At 46.2% G+C, this 21,136-nt stretch overlaps 1 protein-coding gene across 4 annotated transcripts in view; it reads left to right on the forward strand.

Annotated features, from left to right (window-relative positions):
* Window positions 1–21,136, forward strand: part of Sema3d (semaphorin 3D) — a 161,851-nt gene that overhangs the window by 78,058 nt on the left and 62,657 nt on the right. For all 4 annotated transcript variants that reach the window (XM_063237392.1, XM_063237403.1, XM_063237411.1 and 1 more), the window contains exons 5-6: window positions 15,127–15,189; window positions 20,253–20,372. In XM_063237392.1, coding sequence (XP_063093462.1) covers window positions 15,127–15,189; window positions 20,253–20,372 — 183 coding nt within the window. The remainder of the gene's footprint in view (window positions 1–15,126; window positions 15,190–20,252; window positions 20,373–21,136) is intronic.

Genomic DNA, 21,136 nt, shown 5'->3' on the forward strand with positions numbered 1-21,136 from the left:
ATAAAAACAGGCACACAGACTGGTGAGATACAGGTGCAAGGATTGTGCAGCAGGGACAGGATGGACTTCTCCATCAGTGGGGCCCGGAGAGCTGGGAGCACGGGTGCAGAAGAATGAAACCAGACCCTGGAGTCACACCAGTCACAGCCACACACTGTGCATGGGTGAGCAGCTTAAGTTTCAGATCTGCTGGGGTGCCATCAATAGAAGAAACCCAGAGGAAAAGCTTCAGCTCACTGGAGCAAAGATTGTTTTTTACAAGACTCCAAAACACATGGGAAACAGAAGCAAACATATATAGATGAGAAGGCGCATGTTTCTACACAGCGCACAGAGCAATCATCAGAGCAAAGAAACCACTGCAAAAGGAGAGGAAACGCTGGCCAGCTGTGCAGCTGAGGAGGGCTAATATTCAGATTATACAACCAACCAAAAAATTAAAATATTGAAAAACTCAACAGGGGTGGCTGGGGATTTAGCTCAGCGGCATAAGCGCCTGCCTTGAAAGCAGGCAGTCGTGAGTTCTATCCCCAGTACTGATAAAAAGGAAAAAGACAAAAAAAAAAAAAAAAAAAAAAAAAAAAAAACTCAGCAGGGAAAAGTAACCCAATTAAATAAACCTTAATAGACATTTCTTAAAACAAGATGTCTAACAACCAGTTGTTGTCTGAAAAATGCCAAATATTACTAACCACTGGGGAAAGGCAGGTGAGAACCATATCGGGCATCACGTCCCTTCAGTAAGGTGGTGACTCTCAGAAACACAAGAGCATAGGCATAGGTGCGGGGAAGGGTGACCTCGCACGCTGTTGGTGGGAATGTAGAACAGCCCGGCCACTGTGGGAAAAAAGCACTGAGCGTCCTCAAGAAACAAATACATAGAAACAGAGCTGCCATGTGGCTCACTGCTGTGTGTGTGTCTAGAGGAAGGAGACCACACACTGAGGCGGTGTCTGCACACCTGGGTCACCGCAGCACACCAGCGCAGCCTGCAGTGGACTTGAGCTGCCCATCTGCTAACGGACAAGCAGATGAAGAAAATGTAGACAAGGATGTTCGATCCAACTACAAAAGGGAGTCAAACCTGGGTGTGCAACAACATGCACGGAAGCCGAGACCGTTACGTTCTACCCGACACAAAACTGAAGTGCGAAAGATCACAGGCTGCTCTATTCATGCGTGCAGTTGTAGTGCACCAGCAGACGTGTCGGTTAAGAGCAAATTTAATGTAAAATTTAAAAATTACGAAAAACAAAGACACCACTAAGTCATTCAAGCCCCCCAAACAACCCCTCCTAGAGACTACCTTTTCAAGCTCTATCAACAATCACAAACCAGTGCTTCAGCAAATGTCAAGATCTGTGCAAGCTGATAAGGACTCCAGCCTGTCAGGGCCCGGAGGACAGAGGGGGACAGCAGAAAGTGTGGCCTGTGTCTCACTGGGAAAGCGTCTGCTATGGCCCGTATTCCTTCCTTTTTAGGAGTATCACCAAAGACAGCCCAGGAGCTGGGGCCAGCTTTCCCACGGCAGAGTCCTTCTTTTGTTCTCAAGAGTGGTTTGCAGGTCACTGGCCCCTTCCTCCAGCACCCACATCCATCTGCAGCGAGCCTGAGCACATCACCCTGGCTTGCCACACACCTGTCACAGCTGCCTGGCAGGTGCCCAGCTACTTGGGCTCCATATTTTTGCAGGGTTTTCATGGGTGTTATAAGTGCTTGCTTAACCTCCTACGGAACAATGACTGCTTTTCAGTCCTGTAACTTTCCAGTTCTTCCATGTATGTTTGAGGTCCACTAAGGGAAAAAGATACTTCTTATTTAAAAATAAACTCTAAAGTAAATGTATAAGCCTACCGTGCACATAATGTAGTTCTGAAAAAAGACTAACGTACTGCCGATAGTTTTGTTCAACTTTTATTAATCCAAACACTTAAAAATTTGGAGGTTTTGGCTTTTAAAAATATTCCAGTTATACTCTAGTCTGGGTATTTTGTAGAGTAAGGTAAAATAAATAGTCAGATGTATACTAGAATCTGAAACGTTGCCTTCTGTTCTCAGAGTGTGGTCCCATTCTATCTGTGTGTAAGGCTGTGTTTTTCAGTAGGAATTTCTCTGAAAAGTGTGCACACTCCTCAGAGAGCCAGCTGATGTGTCCATGAGTATCCCAGTTGTCAGCAGAGAATGGCACTTGCTTTATTAAAGAAGGAGGAAAACATTGTTAGACAATGGCAGTATTTTATTTAAAAAAAGGAAAATTCAGAGTTACTTCACAATTTTGCTTTGAGATACAAAGTGTCTTAAAATGTAGTCTTTCAAATATGTCTGTCTCAATATAATAGCAAAAAGTGAGTCATACTTATAAGGGAATTTATTCTTGCCCTCCTTGCCTTTGGGCAGTGGACTGGAAGAAAAGTCCATTTATCTGAACTGAATGCATTAGATCATTGCTTAAAATAAATTCTCACAGCATAACTTCCTGTCTGTGACTGTTTTAAGCAACTCTCTCTTTGGCTGTGTTCCATGCTTCAAATGTGCTAATATTAAAAAAGTAAATGTTTATGCAATATGAACTTGTTATAGGATGTTATTGAAATAAACGATTTTTTCAATATGTTTCCAGTTAGAGACTTTCTATGTAACTGAATATATAAATATATATATATATATATATATGTACCTATGGCATGTATATGTGATATAACTCATAGGGACTTACACATGCAGTGGTAGCAATGTGTGTTAATGCAGGCTTCCGCCTTTCCAGTGTACTGAAATCATCCCGGAGCTAAGAGGCGCCCCTGGGTGACAAGAGGGTGTGCAGTTGCGGCCTCTTCCAGTACTGAGCCTGCTCAGCCACCTGGGATCTGGGGGCGGCAGCAGGGCCTGGGGCTCCTGGAGGAGCCACTCAGGGCCCCGTGTGCTCTGCGGAGTTAACCTGTCCGTGACATGGGATCTGGTAGAGTGACAGACTGGAGATGCCCCACTGTGAAAAACAGAAGGAAAAAACACAGGAAGGAGGGCCGGGATTTAGCTCAGTGGCATAAGCGCTGCCTGGCAAGCACGAGGTCGTGAGTTCAATCCCCGGTACCACAAAAAAAAAAAAAAAAAAAAAAAAAAAAGAAAACAGGAAGGAAAGAGGCAGGCTTAGACAGCATGGACGCAAAGCAGCAGGCCTTGGCCCTGGCCTGGGTCTCCACCCCAGCCCATCCCGTCCCGAAGCAGTGTCACCACCACTTACATCTGCAGTGGGACTGAAGTGGATATCAGCGGAAGATCAGCAGACTCTGGGAGCACGTGGACCAGTCTGTAACCGGCATTGAAAGCATGTAATGATGCCTGCTCCTTGCCTTTACTCCGTTGAGCCTGGACTTGAACCTGAGGCTAGGGAACGTTGCAGGGATTACCTCATAAATGTCTGATAAATCTTTGAGTCTGGGAAGCAAAGGAAAAGGAGACCTCCAGCATCTAGGAATCAAAGCTTCCGTGGGCTTCTCAGCCCTTAGGGATCTAGAGACCAAGTGAGAGAGGCTGCTTGTTAGGGGAATGGTTGTTTCTCCTAGGACTTCGCAGCCTCGGAGTGTGCATGAGTGGATCGCATGGTGCCGCGGGGCAGGTGCTTGCGGCCCATTCGGGCTTCCCCGAGCTTGCTCTGTAACAGTGGAAATGCCATGAGGACGCCCATGGGCACAGGCTTGGCCAGAGCCTGCATGTTCAGTGTCTTCGTCTGTGCACCAGCAGAACGAGCATCGGGGCAGGAGGTGGAACAGGTTTTCTGTGCTCATGTTTCCAGGCACTGTGTGGTTCTGTTGCCCTGGAAGGCAGCTCCAGGGTGAACACTGCTCATAAGAGAGCTGTGGGGTCCACACGGAAGGTGAGAGGGAAGCTGGGGAAGAGGTCCAGAGTGGACTACAGTCCCCTCGGGGACAGCCCGGCTGCCGAGGGGCAGGCATTTCACCACTCCTCCAGTGTGAGCACCAGTCCTGCAAGTGGCTCAGTGCACCCTTTATTCTGTCTCATGCATTCACGGAGGCCGTGGGATATCTCTTTAGGAGAGACTGCTCCTACCCTCCACTGCTTCTGTGCCTCTCACCGTTTCTCCTAGGGACTCCAATAAACCTAGCTTCTTAGCCTCTAGTTCTAGGGCTGGCCCAGCCCTCATTTCCAGGCTGGCCTGCTGTGAGGTTTACCCAAAGGTCCTTCACAGCTGCCCCCTGTGTACTGGCCTGGCTCTCTCCCTGTCACCTGTCCCCATCTCCCCTTTCTCTAACTTCACTGTCAACTTTCCCAAGCAAATCCTTGTGTCACCAGCGTGGTGGCTTCTCAGAGCTTCCTCCTGGGGTTCACCTTATGCTCTACTCCCTGTTCTCCAAGGCTGTTATCGGATGTGACTCTTCCTTTGCCTTTGTTCCCAGGCTCTGGGTTGATGACTGTGTGCATCACACGCGGGGGTGTGTTCCAGGTGACAGCAGCCCCTGTGTGCCCTCCCCCACCCCCTGCCCCAGCAGGGAGGGGCCCTCCACCCAGGGGACACAGCGCCCACAGGGGGACCCTGGCAAGTCGCCTGTCTTTGATGCTTCACCTCTCTTTGAAGCTTCTGAACTGGGGATCTGTTATTCTTCCCTGGAGTGTGAGGGATTGGTACTACCCTTATCAGTTAGACGCTTCCGGCTTAGGACAGAAAACAGCCCTCCTTAGCAGCTTTGCTGAGGGGACTAATTTCTGTCACTTTAGCACAGGACGCAGTAAAACTGGGGATAGTTTATAAATGCTAAGCCATGACTAATTTTCTATTCTGTCCTTTTGAGTCTGTTCTTTCTTTCTTTAATCAAGAATCTCCCAGTGTCCGCTGGTGGCATTAAGATGCGGTGGTAGCATATGAGATACAGTCTCAGCATGGCTCACCCCTTAGACACAGCGCGGTTCCGGGACAGTCACACAACGGTGAAGTCCAAAATCGCCAAACAGCTCCCATGTCACAGGAACCTGGGAGGGGAAATTTGCACGTGCCTGGATTTGAACTAAACTAATGTGGATCTGTGACATTCAGATTCATGTTAACTGGCATTCGCAACAGTGTTTACATTGGAAACTGGAATTTCATTTGTTGTTTCTTGTTTTTCTTGTTGGTTAGGGAGAAACCTGTTTGGGAAGTGAGACCCAGAGTCTTGTCTCTGCGTGGCGCTTTCTCATGGTTTGGATTGCAGGAGCCCAGTCTTCCTGCCCCAGATGCTGGCTTTCCACAGGGCGTCTTGAGTCAGCAGAGGAAAGTGACACATGTCATAGTCCCTGGGGACAGGGCTCCTCTGCAGATGCCATCAGCATCCCGTAATCATTCTGTTATCACTGAAGCCTGCTCGGCAGAGACACCAGAGCCCTGGAAGCCTTGGCGTCCGTGCAACACAGTTCGCAGCCCTGTGATGTTAAACTGCAGGGCCCCCGTCAGTTTTACCACACGGGAACGTGCTCTGCCTCCGCCAGCCTGTGCAGTCCTGGCACCTGGAACTCGGAGCCTCCCCATATAAACATGGTCACTGCTAGCGCAAAGTCTCTCCTTTGGCTTTTTAAAATGAACTCATAGCTGATAGTAAAGAAATGTATAATCCGAGCTCTCCGTTTGCGTATGTTTCTTGGTTGGACCTCAGCGCTAATGAATTGTTGGGATCTTTCCATCTGACATGTTACTTACTTTGGAAGCAGTTCAGATCCGCCTGGATGGAAAAGCCTGTAAACCAGGACGCAAGCCACAGTCACAAAAGGAATATTTATTAGGCTGAACATTACTGCCTAAATTCAGGTTATCCATCAATTGTGTCTCAATTTCTTTTTCTTTCTTTCTTGTTCTGTTTTTTTTTTTTTTTTTTTTTTTTTTAATGGGTATTGGGGCAGCCAAGTAGACTAATAAGAAATAAACTTACCCTGAGACCACTGCTATTCCTAAATCTGTGAATCCAACAGTAACTGACCCCCCAGCTCCTCCTGTGTCACCAGAAGGCTTCATGTCCTCCAGCCTCTTTCACCCCAGGGTTGTGGGTGGCTCTGGAGGGTCCCTGTCCCATGGTCACCCTCAGGCACAGTGGAGGAGTATCACCTGGAAATGGACCACATCCATTTGTGCCTTGTTCCCTCTGTCGTGCCCCGGGGACGGGGCATCGGTTCCCATGAGATCTCCTCCTCCCTGACCGGATCAAATCTGGAGGACAAGCAGGGGACAGTCTTCTTCGTTGGTATTGTCCTGGGCACCTCACCTGTCAAGCCAGGCTGCTCAGCAGGCACTTTCCTGCTGTTACACCTCTTTCCCTCACAGCCCTCTGGATCTGGGAGGCTGCATTCCTTCTCTGAGGTGCTCTGGGTCTTCATCCCGGGACAGGTGGCAGGGCCACCAGCGGTTAGCATCTACCTCTTGTCGCTCAACCCTAAGGCAGGATTTACCATGATCTGGTGGCAACATCTCCTTTTAGACCACAGGGCCTACCTGTATTCTGCTTCTTACTGGAGAGGCTCTGGACAGGACAGTGGAGACCAGTCCAGCCATCAGGCCTGTTCTCTTCCTGCTGCTGTGTGTCAGGTTTAGTGTCGGACCCCAAGCCCCCCAAAAGCTTCTCTGCAGCAGGTGATGTTTTTGCATTTCCTGGGTCGTGGTCTTCACTCTTGGAGGCTTCAGGTGGCACAAGTATCTCAGAAAAATAGCTCCGGAGGAGGAGTGAAGAACTTTGCAATCTCCAATTCCCAAATACTTTATCATTCAGACACAGGGGCATCATCTCAGTGACTGTTGGCTGTCTACTGTGAAAAGGTTTGTGTCATGAGCTCACAGTGACACAGGGGAATGAAACTCCCATCCTGCTACATGTCCAATATGAGGTGGTGTTCTCTAAAACTGAAGAATTTTAGGAACAATGGAGACTAAGAGCAAAATGTATTTATAGAGAGAAAGGAAAGCTTCTGTCTGAGAGACAGTGGTTTGCCCAAGTGGGTTGCACAATACTCTGTCTTTTCCAGGGACTTTTATAGAATAAAATCAAGGTGGAAAAAACCGGAAACTCGCAAAGCAGTTTGGGCAAAAGGTGGGACAGAACTATGATTAACCGGGAAGATTAATAGTTCAGGTAAAATTGATTAAATTGGAAGCAAATGGGGAAGGGAGTCACTAGAAAGTGGGCATTCTTAGAGAGCAGTGACTCTTCCCTGGGGGGTTGGGATGGTGATTTCTGGCTTCCTCACGGTGATAACAAACTATTTAGAGTGCCAGTCCTAAGCATATGGGTGCATTTATTGGATCTTTTGTCTTGAGGCCTGGCCCACAGCAGGAGGAGTCTGTCTCCCCCAAAGTTGCAAGATATCTGGGCTTCTGCACCGGCTTCTTCTAGGACCCAGCCCTGTCTCATTGCCTCTAATATTTCTATCTAACTCAGCTGCCTGTAACAATACCTCACTTTGAATTTCATCCATCCCATTAGATCTGTAAAAGACATTGCCTTAGTTCCCAATACCACATCCCTAAAGGAGTTATACTAGGATCATGGGGTCTGCAAATGCTAATATTCTTATTCATATTATTTACTGTTTCGATTTGGATAGCATCAGTCAAAATCTGATCTGTATTATGTCTCACTTCTCTTGATTCTCAATATTTCTGATGAATCCCAGCATAGCTAAACTGTAACTGAGAATCTTGTTGAAAAGGAATTATATCATGGTATTTTCAAACATACCTCAACATTGTTTTTCAAATAGCTGGCCTACCTTTACAATAATACATAATCATCTTTATTTCTATTCAACGAATGACAGGTCCTGCCTCTTGGAACTGATATATATGATGATTAGATGTTGTATGTTAATTGTTGAAAGAATTGCTGTGTTAAGAATCAAAAGCAAAGACTTTACCTGGCCCCTACAAAATGCTAACCAACTTCACATACAACAATGAAGGCAAAATCAGTTCAATGCCTGTTCAAAGGAATTTGCATTTCTTTTGCATTGCATTGTTTTTGATGCAAAAATGCTTTTGCCCTTAAAATCTGTTTAATGTAAAATGTACCAAATATGCTTTGGATAAACAAGAAATTTTCCTGTGGATTTAAAAAAAAACAAACAAGGTCAGTGGCTGTAGCTGTGGGTAGAGCAGTTTCCCAGAATGTGCTGGATCACCAGCCCTGCAAACCAATCAAGAAAGTACTGTGTCTAAGCATATAGAAATGTACCAGCCTTTCAAAGAGAGCTCCGTCTTTACAGGCTCATCTGAATTTCATTTCATGTTGCCAAAGTAAACACAGGCTCCTGTTGTTATTTGAGAATTCTGCTCTTTTAGTAACTAACTCAAAAAATAATCAGAATTATTTTAAAGATAAAAAACTTAGGCTGAACTTGGGTACCCTGAAAAATTGGTTTTTAAACATTAGGATGTAAAATAATTCCCAGACTCATCAAGTTGCTCTTTTTGGCTGCCACATGGCAATGATAATGTAAGTTTTCCATTATTATAGTCATTTTTAAATCTGAAAGTGGATTATACAATTATTCAATTACTCAGATTACTTGAAATTTATCAAGCCATTCCCTTGTTTCTGAGTACTCATATCATAAAAATGTTGTGAGGTTGTAACTTCCAACGCCATCACATTTACTAGATTAAGCTGCCCTCTCTAACATAGGAAAGGCTCGCCTCCCCTTCCTTAAGGACATCTAAAACAAGGGGTTTCACACCTGCGGATTCTGTGCTTGCTTGTTCTCTGAGATGAAGCTGACATTCTAAGTCAGAATGCCTTCTGCTCGCACTGTTCAGTCCCCCCTTTTCTCTAAGGCTGTACCCTGTGATCCTGTTATTCAGGGAGGAAAGAATGACGGTGGATAACTCACTTAAAATCCAGTTACTCATCACATAAAACTGCTGACTTCTGTGTCAGTACTTAGTAAGGAAACATGAACGCTCAAAAGCTGGTGCAGGGCACCCCGCTTGTTGTCACGGTGACGAATCCAGCACAGCACATCTACTCCCGGCCCCAGAGAAGACACAGAGCAGCTGTCCGTGATGGGCTGGCCGACCTGTGGGTCCCCTGTGGTCACCGTAGCGACCCTCTGCACGCTGGGCTTACCCCTGCACCCTGACCTGAACTCCTCCCTGACTAGGGGAGCCTGGAGAGCGGCTTCTCGGGGAGATGCTGCAGGTCGCTTTTCAATAAGAGTGGTCCTATGGCTAAAGGACAGGAAGAGCCATGGCCTTGCCCCTGGATGTTAGGGTCACTGCCTTCTGCTGCTCCTGGAGTCCAATGCCAGCAGTGAGCGTATGCCTTAGAAGTGTTCACAGTCTGTCTGTAAGCGGGCGAGGACCAAAGTTCACCCTGGCTGCCCCGCTGGGGATTCCCTAGACTTGGTTGCCATGTGCACATCATGGGCACTGCACAGGCTCACTGAGGTTGCTCTGCCGTCCTGGCCTCCTTCTGGGGCCCAGGGATGCATGGAGAAGAAGGAGGCCGGGCCGCCATTCTGTGGTTGGCTCCAATGTGGGAGGAAGAGGATCCATGGACAATCAAGGAAAGGTCAGTGCGCCAAGTCCTGCTCAGCAGGGGTGTCCCTGGGACACTTGTCATGTGGGTCACCAGAGAAGCCCTGCGGGAGGTGACACCATGTACAAGGAATCATCGGGGTGAAGAGAGGTGTCCCGCAGACAGAAGAAACTCCTCTGCAGTGTGGTGGTCATGGAGCAGTCCGGGCGGCCACCCCAGGCCCAGTGTGCCTGGCTGTGACTCTGGCGGGAGTTGACAGGGCAGAGCTGCCACCTGGGATTGAGGTCCACGCTCCCCCTCTCCAGGCTGTCTGGGTAGCCAGTCATGGATTAATCCGTGGGGACCTGGACCCCAGTGTCTAAGTGTCTCATACTTTCTTGTCCAGCCACACCTGGAACAAGGGCCCAAACTGAGTCTCTCACCAAAAAGGAAAAGACAGTTGGGCAGGAAGAGTGCAGAGGCAGCGGTGGACGTGGACAATGGCAGAGGCAGCCAGCCCGCACCTAGGGAGCGGCCAGGAGAAGCAGGCTCACCCGCGACTTCCCAGGGCACACCACATGGCTGAAGGACACTAATACTGCATGGAAATCTCAGACAGGATGGCAAGTGCTGAGGACTGAAACTCTGAGGAAGCAATGTGTTCCACTCGCACAGCTCCTGCGGGGTCCCTGCTTTCCTCCAGGGTCCCCAGCGTCAGCCTGGGAGCTGCTCTGCTCCTGTCCTCTTCTTCAGGAGCCTGGCGTCCTGGTGCCCAGCGGTGTACAGCTATGCTGTCCACTTCTTTGCAGCCTCCTGCACTGGCATCCTGCCCTGGACAGAGGGGTGGCCGTCCCTGGAGCTCTTCCTCTTTAATTAGCTTTTATGAACCAGCTGCAACTCCCTCCTGTCTCACACAGCAGAGGTCATCTCTGGCCCGGATGGAGGCCCCCAGGGCGTGGCTGACCTCCTGCTGGATAAGCCCCAGGCATTAACCCTTCTCCAGGAGGAAGGGGACAGTGGTTCGGCTTATCCTTGCACCAGAGTTTCTGAAACTGGCCTGGCACTGAATAATTGAAACAAATTGTGTGCCATTTTCACTTCACTGAAGGATAGATAAATGTTAGAGAATTGTATAGATTGTGAATGGAATGCATGAGGCTTTATATAAAGTAAGAATCACGCTTATATAAAGTAAGAAAAGTAATTCTAAAGGGCATTTTGTAGTTGTAAGTTTGGGGAACTTGATATATAGACAGACATGTGTGTGTGTATATATACATATATATACATCGGTATACATAGCGGTATATCTGTATATCTGCAGATAGGTGTATCTGTACTTACTGCATTTTGATAATTTTGATACTCCCTCCCCAGTTTCTCTCCCTGCCTTCTTTTCCCTTCCCTGTCTGAGAAAACCAGCTCTGTTTCTTACCATCTCTGCTCTTTGAAGGCTTTAATCTACTTAGATTTGGGGTTCCCCTGTGAGAGACCCCGTGCTCTCAGGCACTTTCTGTGCCCGCTTCCTGCACAGCCTGACGGCCTGGGTCCCCCATGGTCTCACATGTGGCGCAGCTGTGCGCTTCTGGTGCCTGGATAGCACTCTTCTCCGCAGCGGGACCCTTTCAGATCCTTTCATCTGCGGTTAGCCATGCAGGTCCTGCGGTGCAGGGTGCTGGGTGTGCAGAGAGTGTGTCATATGTGTCATGTCAAAGACTTTAACACAGAGCTGCTGCTTGCACACATTTCTGCTCCTCTGTAAGCAACACGTGAGCACCCTCAGTGTCTGTCAGCACTTTTTATCTTACTTTGTTTCATATTTATAGTGAATCAAGTAAAAGTTTTACTAATTAAGAGTCAAACAATATTGTTTTAAAAAAAAATAAACCCTTAATCCTAATGACTAGGCAGCAAATAAAAGAAATTCCACCATAAGTCACAATTGAAATTACATGTTAAATATTGGCATAAGTACAATGGTATTATTTCCCCTTCTAAGTAAGAGTTTGGAGTCTGGAAGACAATCAAATGTTTTGTAGGCTCTTGTGACTGAACATGGTTCTGTTCGTAATTCTTAAGTTCTTGACAGTGTTGTTTTAAAAGAAGCCAATCTATAATCTCGATGGATCTTTACTTTGAAGTCTTCCATAGTTCTTACGAAAGATGCCTTGTGATCTTCTGTGAGAATCCCTGTGCCACGATACAGTGCTCTCAGTTTCTGGTTTTATCAACCTCTAGACATTATGCAGTTAAAGATGAATGATGAAAGAGAACATTCCAGAAAAAAATCTGTTTCATAAACAGATTAGAGGATCTATTTAAAAGTGCGTTCTGGAGTCCAACAAATTAGCCGTACTTTTGTATCTGTACAACATTTACCTGCTAATCAAAAAGTTAATTTGCAAGCCGGGTGCTGTGGTGAACATCTGTACTTCCAGCATTGGGGAGCTGAGGCAGAAGGGTCACCACATGTTCGTGGCCATCCTGGGCTACATAATGAGCTCAAGGTCAGCCTGAACTACGCAGTGAGACCCTGTCTCAAAAAAAGGCAGTTCTCTCCCGTCAATAGTTTATTGTTTTACTCGGTAGGATAATACAAACCTGTGTGTAATCATGTGACTTGAAGTTAATAACTAAAAATGTGCAATAAAAAATCAAAACATCTTTTAGAACTTTATTCCTTTGCGAAGACAGAGGAAAATGCGCAATTAGTATTTTAGTGTCAAGTCCATAACAAAACTTAGATTTGAAACTATGAATGGAACTAAGCTCTCCTGTCAACCAGGAACGGTAGGAGGTGCTGGCTGGGGCTCCCATCTGCTGTGTTCCTGGGTGACACAGTGGCCACGGCCCCCCGGCTTGGAACCCAGCACCTGGGGCCCAGCCTCAGCTCTCACCACTCCATGCGGCTTAGAAAGCCTCACTTAGGTGTTCACAGTGGGCACCAAGGCTTTCACAAATCATCATCCGTAAGCAGTGCCTTCAGTTCAGACGCACCAAGAATATTAGGGAAACCAGAGTTGGGGATGTCACCTGATTCGTAACTCAGTCACCCAGAACACTGGCGTGGAGCACACTCTGGGATCCCATGATGGGCTCTCCACACCTCCGTGCCCATCTACTTAACAGGAGACAGTTCAATGCTTTCCTCTGACTTTTGCTACAGGACCAACACCAGTAAAAAATGCAACTCTGAGTAAAACCATAAATATTTGCCCTAAATGTATTCCTAAAATATGGTACAATATTATAGCTGATTATCAAAAGTTGGAAGATCAGAATCTGACAGACTGAAAGGACCCAAAGAAATATAAACCTAGACTAGAAATCAAATAAAACCAGCCAAGGAGGAAACCAGTTGTCAGTTCACGAATATGTGTTCTGTCCAGTGCCGTGAAGCTGCCCTTTGCAAAAATACTGTTCAAGAATCGAGGAGAACGGCATTTATTCTGCATGACACAATGTTCTGGAAATTCACTGGTAAATCTTACTTTGCATATGTTTCATTTAATTTAAAGTAATGACAAACCAAAACGAGGAAAAGCCGGGTGATATCTTTAGTCTGTGTAAGCTACAACTCCACAAAATCAAGTTGTTATTTTCAAAGGAAACAAGAAGAATCCCACACCTAGTGTTCTCCACTAAGATTACAAACCCACTCTGCACATTCAAGATTGTCTTTTAAAGGGAAGCAGAATGCCTGGTCCGGGATTTTTCTACCAGCTGTTAAGAACAAATAAACAACAAAAAGTTCTTTTTCGTTTTTTGAAAAGCTTTCACGTGTCCCACCAGATGTATATGTTCCTTTAGGTTTTCAGGATTCTAGATTCTTCCCTGGCTCTTGGCAGCCCACTGATGTGTGGCCCGTTTTTGTGCATTTATTTACTAACGTACGTGACTTAGTTGTCTTAAGTTGTGTATTACTCGCCTGAAAATCATGCAGGCGTGTAACTCAGCCTTGTTCCGTCTTGAGAGTCTGGAGGAGGATTGTCTCAAAAGCTCCAAATCAAAACCAAATAAATGAAACAAAAACTGGAAGCTAGGTTTCCAGAACAAACCAATGGCAAATAACCTGTTTCCCCTCATCAGCATGCTCCTCCCGGTCTTGAACACCCGTGTTTCTTGAACCGAGCCGCACGTGGATCTGAAATGTGTCTGCTTTGTTCTAGTTGCTTTTACCTTATTCTAAGAGGTTCTAGCGTTTTGTAATTTGGATGATTAGTTTTGTTTTGTTTTGTTTCCCCTAATAATGGATCGCTCAGATGCACCCATCATGCCCCTGGCTGTGCCTCCTTGATACTTAGCAACTGATTTACAGCCACAGGAAGGTGCAGCCCAGGCGAAGCCAGGTTTGTGAACAGATAAGTGAGCTTCTTAGGGCTCTGCTGAGGGGCTTGGTCTGCACTGAGTGCCCTGCCCCTTTGTGGCTAGGGTGGTGACTTCGGACACTGCTCTGTGGTCCAAAGGAACAAACTCACTTCACTTAAACCCTCAACCCCTCGTGGCCTCAGTCTGCAAGAGGATTTTTCGGCACTCTGTTCTGTATTCTCCATTCTCCATGCAGACACATAAAAGCCCGGGGTTTTGTGATAAAGATCACATTAGCCGTGCTTGGCAAACCCTGAGTTCATCTCAGACTTACAAGTCTCTCAGCGTGCTGCCACAGGGTGGTTTTCTCCTTTGCCTATTAGAATGTTTTCTGCTCACACTGGTGGCCTGTCAGAGGACATTCCATGAGCCCCCTAGAGCTGGTGTGCCTGTCTCTTCCTGCCGACGGCCAGCAGAGCCTCGCTCGCCCTGCACTAATGGACTAAGAACTGTGTGCACCTTTCTTTGCAAAGTCTTCCTGCCACAATTAAGAAACTTAGTAAAAACAGATGCAAACAGCAAGAGCAAAACCTGCTGATGAATTCAAGATTGTAATGCTAATTAAAAGCCACCAACCAAGGTGGGCGCAGCATCTGATCTTAACCGTGCGTCCAGGTCACATTTTCTGTACCAAGGTTTGTGGCCCCCACGTGGGAGACGGAGCCGGTCAGGTTGTGACTGTGCCATGAGTAGCTTTCTGGCAGTTGAGCTGCGGTTCCTTGAGGGGTTCAGGGGTCCCCTGAAAACAAGGGGAATAAACATGGCTGTCTCACAGGGTCCTGGTGGGATTTAGAGAAGATGCTCCTAAGATATTTAACATGGTGACAGGCGTGTCTGACCCCAGGCAGGTTAAATACCCTCGGCAAGTTCAGGTGGGTGCTGGGCGGGTGAGGGCTGGTGCACATGGCACAGCTGGATCCTCTCAGGGTCCTGTGAGCGCTCTCTGCGGGGACACGCAGAGCCGCAGAGACACAGCCTGTCTCTCCCGACATAACCCAGGACAACACCACGGGAATTCAGGGCCTCCACTACCCATGGCTGCCCTCATTCATACAGCAATGAGATTCACAAATGAAAACAACGCTTGGTCCTGCGCTTTCCTCCCTTAGGAGCTTTCCAGGCTGGCTTTGAAGCTGTGAATCTCTGGGTTCTCACCTGACCCTAGACGGGATTCAGCCCCACTCTGCCGTGTGGCCCAGCCCCTTTTCCGCTCAGAGCTGGGCAGAGCCGGGCGTTGCGTGTTCCTATTCTAACTCACGGAAATGTTTTACAGATCCACTGGCCTGCTCCCAAAGAACGAGTGGAATTATGCAAATTAGCTGGGAAGGATGCCAATGTAAGTATGGACTTCAGAGTTACGCCTGGTCAGTGTCCCTGACATGACAGTAAATGTTTGTGTTCATTTTTACCGAATTAATGACATTAGTGTCATTTTAGGACTAGCAGTCTATAAAATTAATATGTTTTCAATATTTCTCCCTTGCCAAAAACACTGATAATGTTCTCCAAAATCCAGAAATTTAACAAAGACTATGCTTTCTAATATATTAATTTTGAATATTATGATGTACAAAAGAGAAATACATTAAAATACTCAAAGGTACACCATCAGAGAGTAGAGCATTGTGAGAGACGTGTTTTTCCTTAATGTGCATTGCTTTGTACAAGTACAAAAAAAAATCAAGCACACGATGGATGTTTAATTTTGTATGCGTTGAAACTGGATTTATAATACATGCAAGACCAGCATGTGCACCACTGTGTCTGTGAGGCAAACAGGACATCTGTCTTCACGGATCCTACACAGAGTGGAACACGGGCTCACAGGTGACCCCCCCACATGGAACGGGACTACGAGACAGAATACTCAGCCCAGGAACGATAACTGTGGCTATGCCTCAGTGGGTGCTCAGTTAGCACTCAAGGTGACCCTGTTTACATGTACGGAAGCCTGCCAGGGAGAGTTGGTGTCCACTGCAGTGAGAGACAGCTTGCCCTTTTATTCCACTGGTGAAGAAAGCAATTGAGTTCTAGGAGAACAGAAAATAGATCATTCTTCTTCCTGTGACTTTAATAACTGCATCCTGCTATTAAGTCTGAGCCCTGAGCTAGAGGTCAGGTCTCCAAAGCATCGAGTCTGTGTGAATGAATGTGTGAGACTTCCGGAATGAGTCCTCAGCATTGTTGTGTCCAGTCGTGGGCAGGAGCACGGCAACACCAGTGTGCGCATTTTTATAGCTTGTGTCTAACTGGTGTCGTTGGCTGAAGAGGCCAGGAGGGAAAGGATGTTTTTAATTTTCTCTGATAAACTAAAGTTAGTCTTGCCCTGATTAGCTACGGATAAACACTGGAGGTTAGTCAGTAAAGTTTTACATTGTGATGGTGTGACTGTTTGTATGTCCACTGAATGCAGTTACATAGTAACTGAACTGTCCCTGCTACTAAATACAACCAAAGGCTGGTGCATCTTGCTGGCTGTAGTAGTGTTGGGCAGCTCGGACTCTGTGCAGAAAATACAGAGTTCCGTTCTGTTTGGGAACTAATAACAAACACATCTTCATCAGACTAGAGCCAGGAGAAATTTTCCTTCTTTACTAAAACTGTAACACTTGATATTGAAATGTGAAGACACAGTCTTTGTTTCTTTTTGTTTACTTTTAGCACTCTATTTGAGAGTTACTGGTGACAGCTGACACTTTTGTAGCACTTGGAATTTGAGAAACTATTTTTAGTACTTCCTATGTCTAAGCTCCTTTAATCCTTGCAGCAATACTATGTAGTATGTTCTATTATGATGGTTCCTTGTTCTCTGGGTAACAAATTCAAAAGCCAGAAAATTAAGTGACTTGTCCAATACCTGGCATCTGGTAAAGAGTGTGAGGCCAGGACCTGACTCAGGAGGCTGGACACAGCCCCACTCCTCCCTAACACCGTACACCTCACACACAGGTCTGCAGCCCCCGCCCCACACACACCAGTTATTTCTCTTTTCTGTGTCACCGTAATGTAGATTCTCATTTTGAACCACACTGTGTGGATTTCAACCAATACGAAGCTAAGGCAAATCTGTGGTGGCATCTTTTATTGCCTTTGGCTTCCTCCCTCTCCTCCCTCCTTTCTAGTAAATTCTGTGTGCTTCCTGAGAGTGTGTTTGGATTAACAAGTGTTTGCATAGACTCTCCCTGTAGACAGAGGTACCGCACACCCACAGGATAGTGACTTATTTTCCATGATGAATGCTGGCCCACTGCAGCAGGAGAGAGACCAGGAGAACTGTCCCACTTTCCGGAGCAGAGTCCGTCATTTAGCTCAAGGGAGGGAAGGGATACGAGGGCGCTATCACATCCTGCTTCCTTTATGTTTAGAAGGGTTGTTCAAAGCGGGGTCACCTGGGAAACGTCCTCAGAATTGAACCCCGGGCAGCAGCTCATCAGAGAAAGAGAGGCACTGGCCACAGGGAGCAGACGCAGCACAGAGGGTCTTCCAGAATGCAATTCTACGATGATTTTCTTTCTCGTGACATTTTAAGGAGGTCTAAAACTCAATGTTGTTGTAGAAAATTTGTGAATTATGACAAAAAAGAAGCAGAGTCTTCACTAGTACATACCTCCTCCCCACACAGCCTACCCTGGGAGCTGGTGATAGCATGTGCTTATTCTTCTATTTCTGTTTTCAGAGTAAAATCACTGCACACATCAGCCCCAGGACACTTAATCTACCTCGTAGACTGTCCCATGTCATCACTCCTGCTCTAATCGGCTTTCCGTGACCACACTGCCTTCCTCCCTATGCTGCTTCTCCAGCCTCTTCTCTTGGCTAAGACACCACAGCCCGTGGATCCCTTATGTATGTGCTGTGACAATCTCTGCCTGTGGGTCAGGCTTCTACTAGTGAAGGACGTATGGTTTTTATACACGTGTTGCTAAACTGCCCTCCAAAGACTCTATGCATGCATTCTAGCCAGCAGTACATGATTACAAGGGAATAATTTCCCAGCCCCCTGCTAATATTGGATACAGCACACAGAACATATTTGTTATGATTGCATAGCAGTGAATAGAATAACAATATTTGCCAACAAATGAAAATATATTTTTGCTGTTTAGGTTGAAATTCCTTCACTATAAATACTAAACATTGCATACGATTATAAACTTAGTGTTTTAATGGCATATCACTGCACTTGGCTTATTTCTATTCTTGTGCTTTTGCTTAGTGCTCCCTAAGGATTCATAAAACATGCACACTTGTGTGTTTTATGTTGGGTTGTGTGTGTATACTTAGATAATTCATGTGTAAATATGTTATAAAGTACATTATTCGCTGTGTTCCTCTAAGGAGAAACACACTCTCCATCAGTAGCCCTGTGTTAGATACAGACTTTGAAATATTTAAATAGGAATGTCTCTTAAACTTTTCCTTTAAAACGTTTCCCTTTGCCTTTTACCAAAATTGGTTATATTATGCTGTAGAAATCTCTACTGTTAGATTGTCTTTTTTTTTCCTTTTTGAGACAGGGTTCACTGTGAGGCCTAGGCTGCCTTCAAACTTGCAGGAGTCTTCCTGCCTCAGCCTCTCAAGTGCTGGAATCATCGACATGCACCACCACACCCAGTAAGATCGTCCTTTTTAGATAAATGTGATACTTAGATTTTTATATATTTATTTTGAATTAATGGCAATTTGTTAAAATATGTTAGACATCCTGAGGCCTAAATAGCTGTTCTCCATGCGGATTCTGTCAGAAAACTGCATCCAGATAATGATCAGAAATACATTAAAAATGAAAACAGATTTCAGGGAGCTGGGTCAGCGGTGCCCCACCTAGCACAGGAGTCCTTGAGTTCCAACCCCAGTGCCATGAAAGAGAATCAAACAAAACAAATACCAGACTTCTAAATGACTGTTTTCTTATATTTAGCCTAAATAAACTCAAATTAGCATGGTGACTGGGATATCAGAATTACAGATAGAGCTGAGAGGAGAACCACAGGCCCTAGGGCAGGCAGCAAGTGCTGCCGGGCGGCTGGCGCCTTTCCAACCCCCGCAGAGAAGCTGAAACTGAAAGATCATGCACTTTTTCTCCAAAATTCATGCAGCTTGATTGACTACTTGTTCATATGTGCATGTGGATGCTGAAAACCTATGCGGTAAGAAAATCAAGATGCTGATGCTTGATTTTGGTAGCCGCCCTCTGTTCCTCTAGGAAGAATGGGGAAGAAGGGGAATCGGACATTTTTCCAAATCTCCTGCCTTACTTGCTGGTCACTGGGTCTGTGCCGCAATCGCCATTGTAGGACATAGCAGAGAGGTTACCCACCTGTCAGGGAAGGGGCCGAAGCCACTTCTCAAAGTCCTGTTTTTCACGCCTGAGAGAATTGTGTACCATTAATGGGCAGGCAAGTCCCTAAGTGAAAAGAATCAGGTTAATTATTCATCTGGGTGTTTAAGAGAAACTTGGAAACTTGAGTGTACAAAGAAAACAGCGCCTAATCTCTGAGATTTACAGTAAGGGAGCCAGTGAAAGGGAGGCCCTTGTACAAACCTCATTGTAGCAGGTTGTTCTGCCGAAACCTCTGCTCAGGGCAACAGTTAACGTGAGAGATTTTATCTCCGCTCTGCCTGCTGGCCTGTCAGCTCCCCTGCCAAAGCTCAGAGAGCAGAGCTAATTCCCTTTTCTTTTGTGTCTTGTGTCAGGTAACTCAAGCCTCCTGAGCTTTTGCCAGCCGGTGAGGGAGAGCGGTTTCATAGATCAAGCCCAGGGCAGGGACCTGGCTTGCTGTAGGTCTTTGTAGGACCTGGCTCGCCGCATTCTGTAAAATTCTTCTAGACAAGTTAAATAGCTTGAAAGACGGCAGGGCATGGTGGGTCACCCCTGCGGTGCCAGCACTCAGGAGGCTGAGGCAGGAGGACACAGAGTTTGAGGCCAGCCTGGCCACATGGTGAGTGTAAGGCCAGCCCCAACTGCATGGCAAGACACTGTCTCAGAACCAAACTAAAACAAAACCAGACAACATCTACTTTGGTGCAACACAGGGCTTTTATACCTGCCATGTGTCCACAAATTTGTGGCTGTGGAGAGATTGTGGGGTGTGGCAGGGGCCATGGGGGGATTGCCAGGTGTAGCAGGAGCCGTGGGGGAGGCTGGGGTGACTGAGCTCTGCGGGTACTGAGCCCTTCGCTTCCCGGGGAAGGAAGGCTTCACTCCCTCTCCCTGCAGAGCGGGCACATGGAGCATTTACCTCTGGGCTTTCACAGAGCTCGGACCTGGACCACACCCTCAGGGCCACAGTTTCTCCCTGTGTCTTGATGATCTATCTACTGAAAATCTGCTGGTATGAATGTTAACCCTGCAGAACCCTGAAGCCTGTCTAATGCCTTGCACTGTTGTGCCCATAGACAGAATGTGCCAATTTCATCCGCGTGCTTCAGCCCTACAACAAAACCCACGTCTACGTGTGCGGCACCGGAGCCTTTCACCCCATGTGCGGATACATTGACCTCGGACCCCATAAGGAGGTAATTAAATGAACCACTGTGAAAAACACAATGTGTAATACTTTGTTATTTAGTGTCTCTAACACAAACAGGCATTTGAATATAAGAACCAAAGCAGAGTTTATGAACTGCATAAAGATTCATGTTCTTAACCATTTTGTGGATTATCGTTTTTAGTACGCAGCTGACCCACCTAATAAATTTACCTATTAAAAGTTGTTTTATTGAGCCAATCAAAATTAATAGTACGAAATGTTAAAAGTGTTTGTTTTCTGTGGGTTCTGCATATATCTCAAGATAATCCCCTTGAGTTTCCTTTATAACTAAGTGCATTTATTTGTGCTGCTATTGGTAAAGACCTGTTTTCCATTAGATTTTGCAATGGAATTGTCTTGTAAGTAATGTCATTTTCCCATGCATTAAAGTTAGACGGCCGTGTGTGTTTACAGTAGTAGCTCTAAGAAGAGGGAATATTAATGATTTTCTTAAATGTAGATAGATACTCACTGTCACCCTGAACTCATTGTTTCTGCTGGACCAGATTAACATCGTGGAAACAAGAGATGTGTTAGTTAAGATTAGTTCCTTCCCAGTGTCACTAAGCATCTTACAAAATGAGAAAGAGACACTCCAGAAACTTAACTAACAAGGAACAGTTTAGGATGCTCTCTGTGCCATGGGTGGTTCTGTGCACTGCCTGGATTCTTTCTTTGGAGTTTTGCAAATTCTTGATGAAGTTAGTTCCATTCTATCATGAAAATTTCACATCTCACTGGGAAACACTT

Source organism: Cavia porcellus, unplaced genomic scaffold (assembly GCF_034190915.1).
Source record: "Cavia porcellus strain 051 isolate PalLab524CR breed Dunkin Hartley unplaced genomic scaffold, mCavPor4.1 scaffold_2, whole genome shotgun sequence".
In the NCBI taxonomy this organism is placed as follows: Eukaryota; Metazoa; Chordata; class Mammalia; order Rodentia; family Caviidae; genus Cavia; species Cavia porcellus.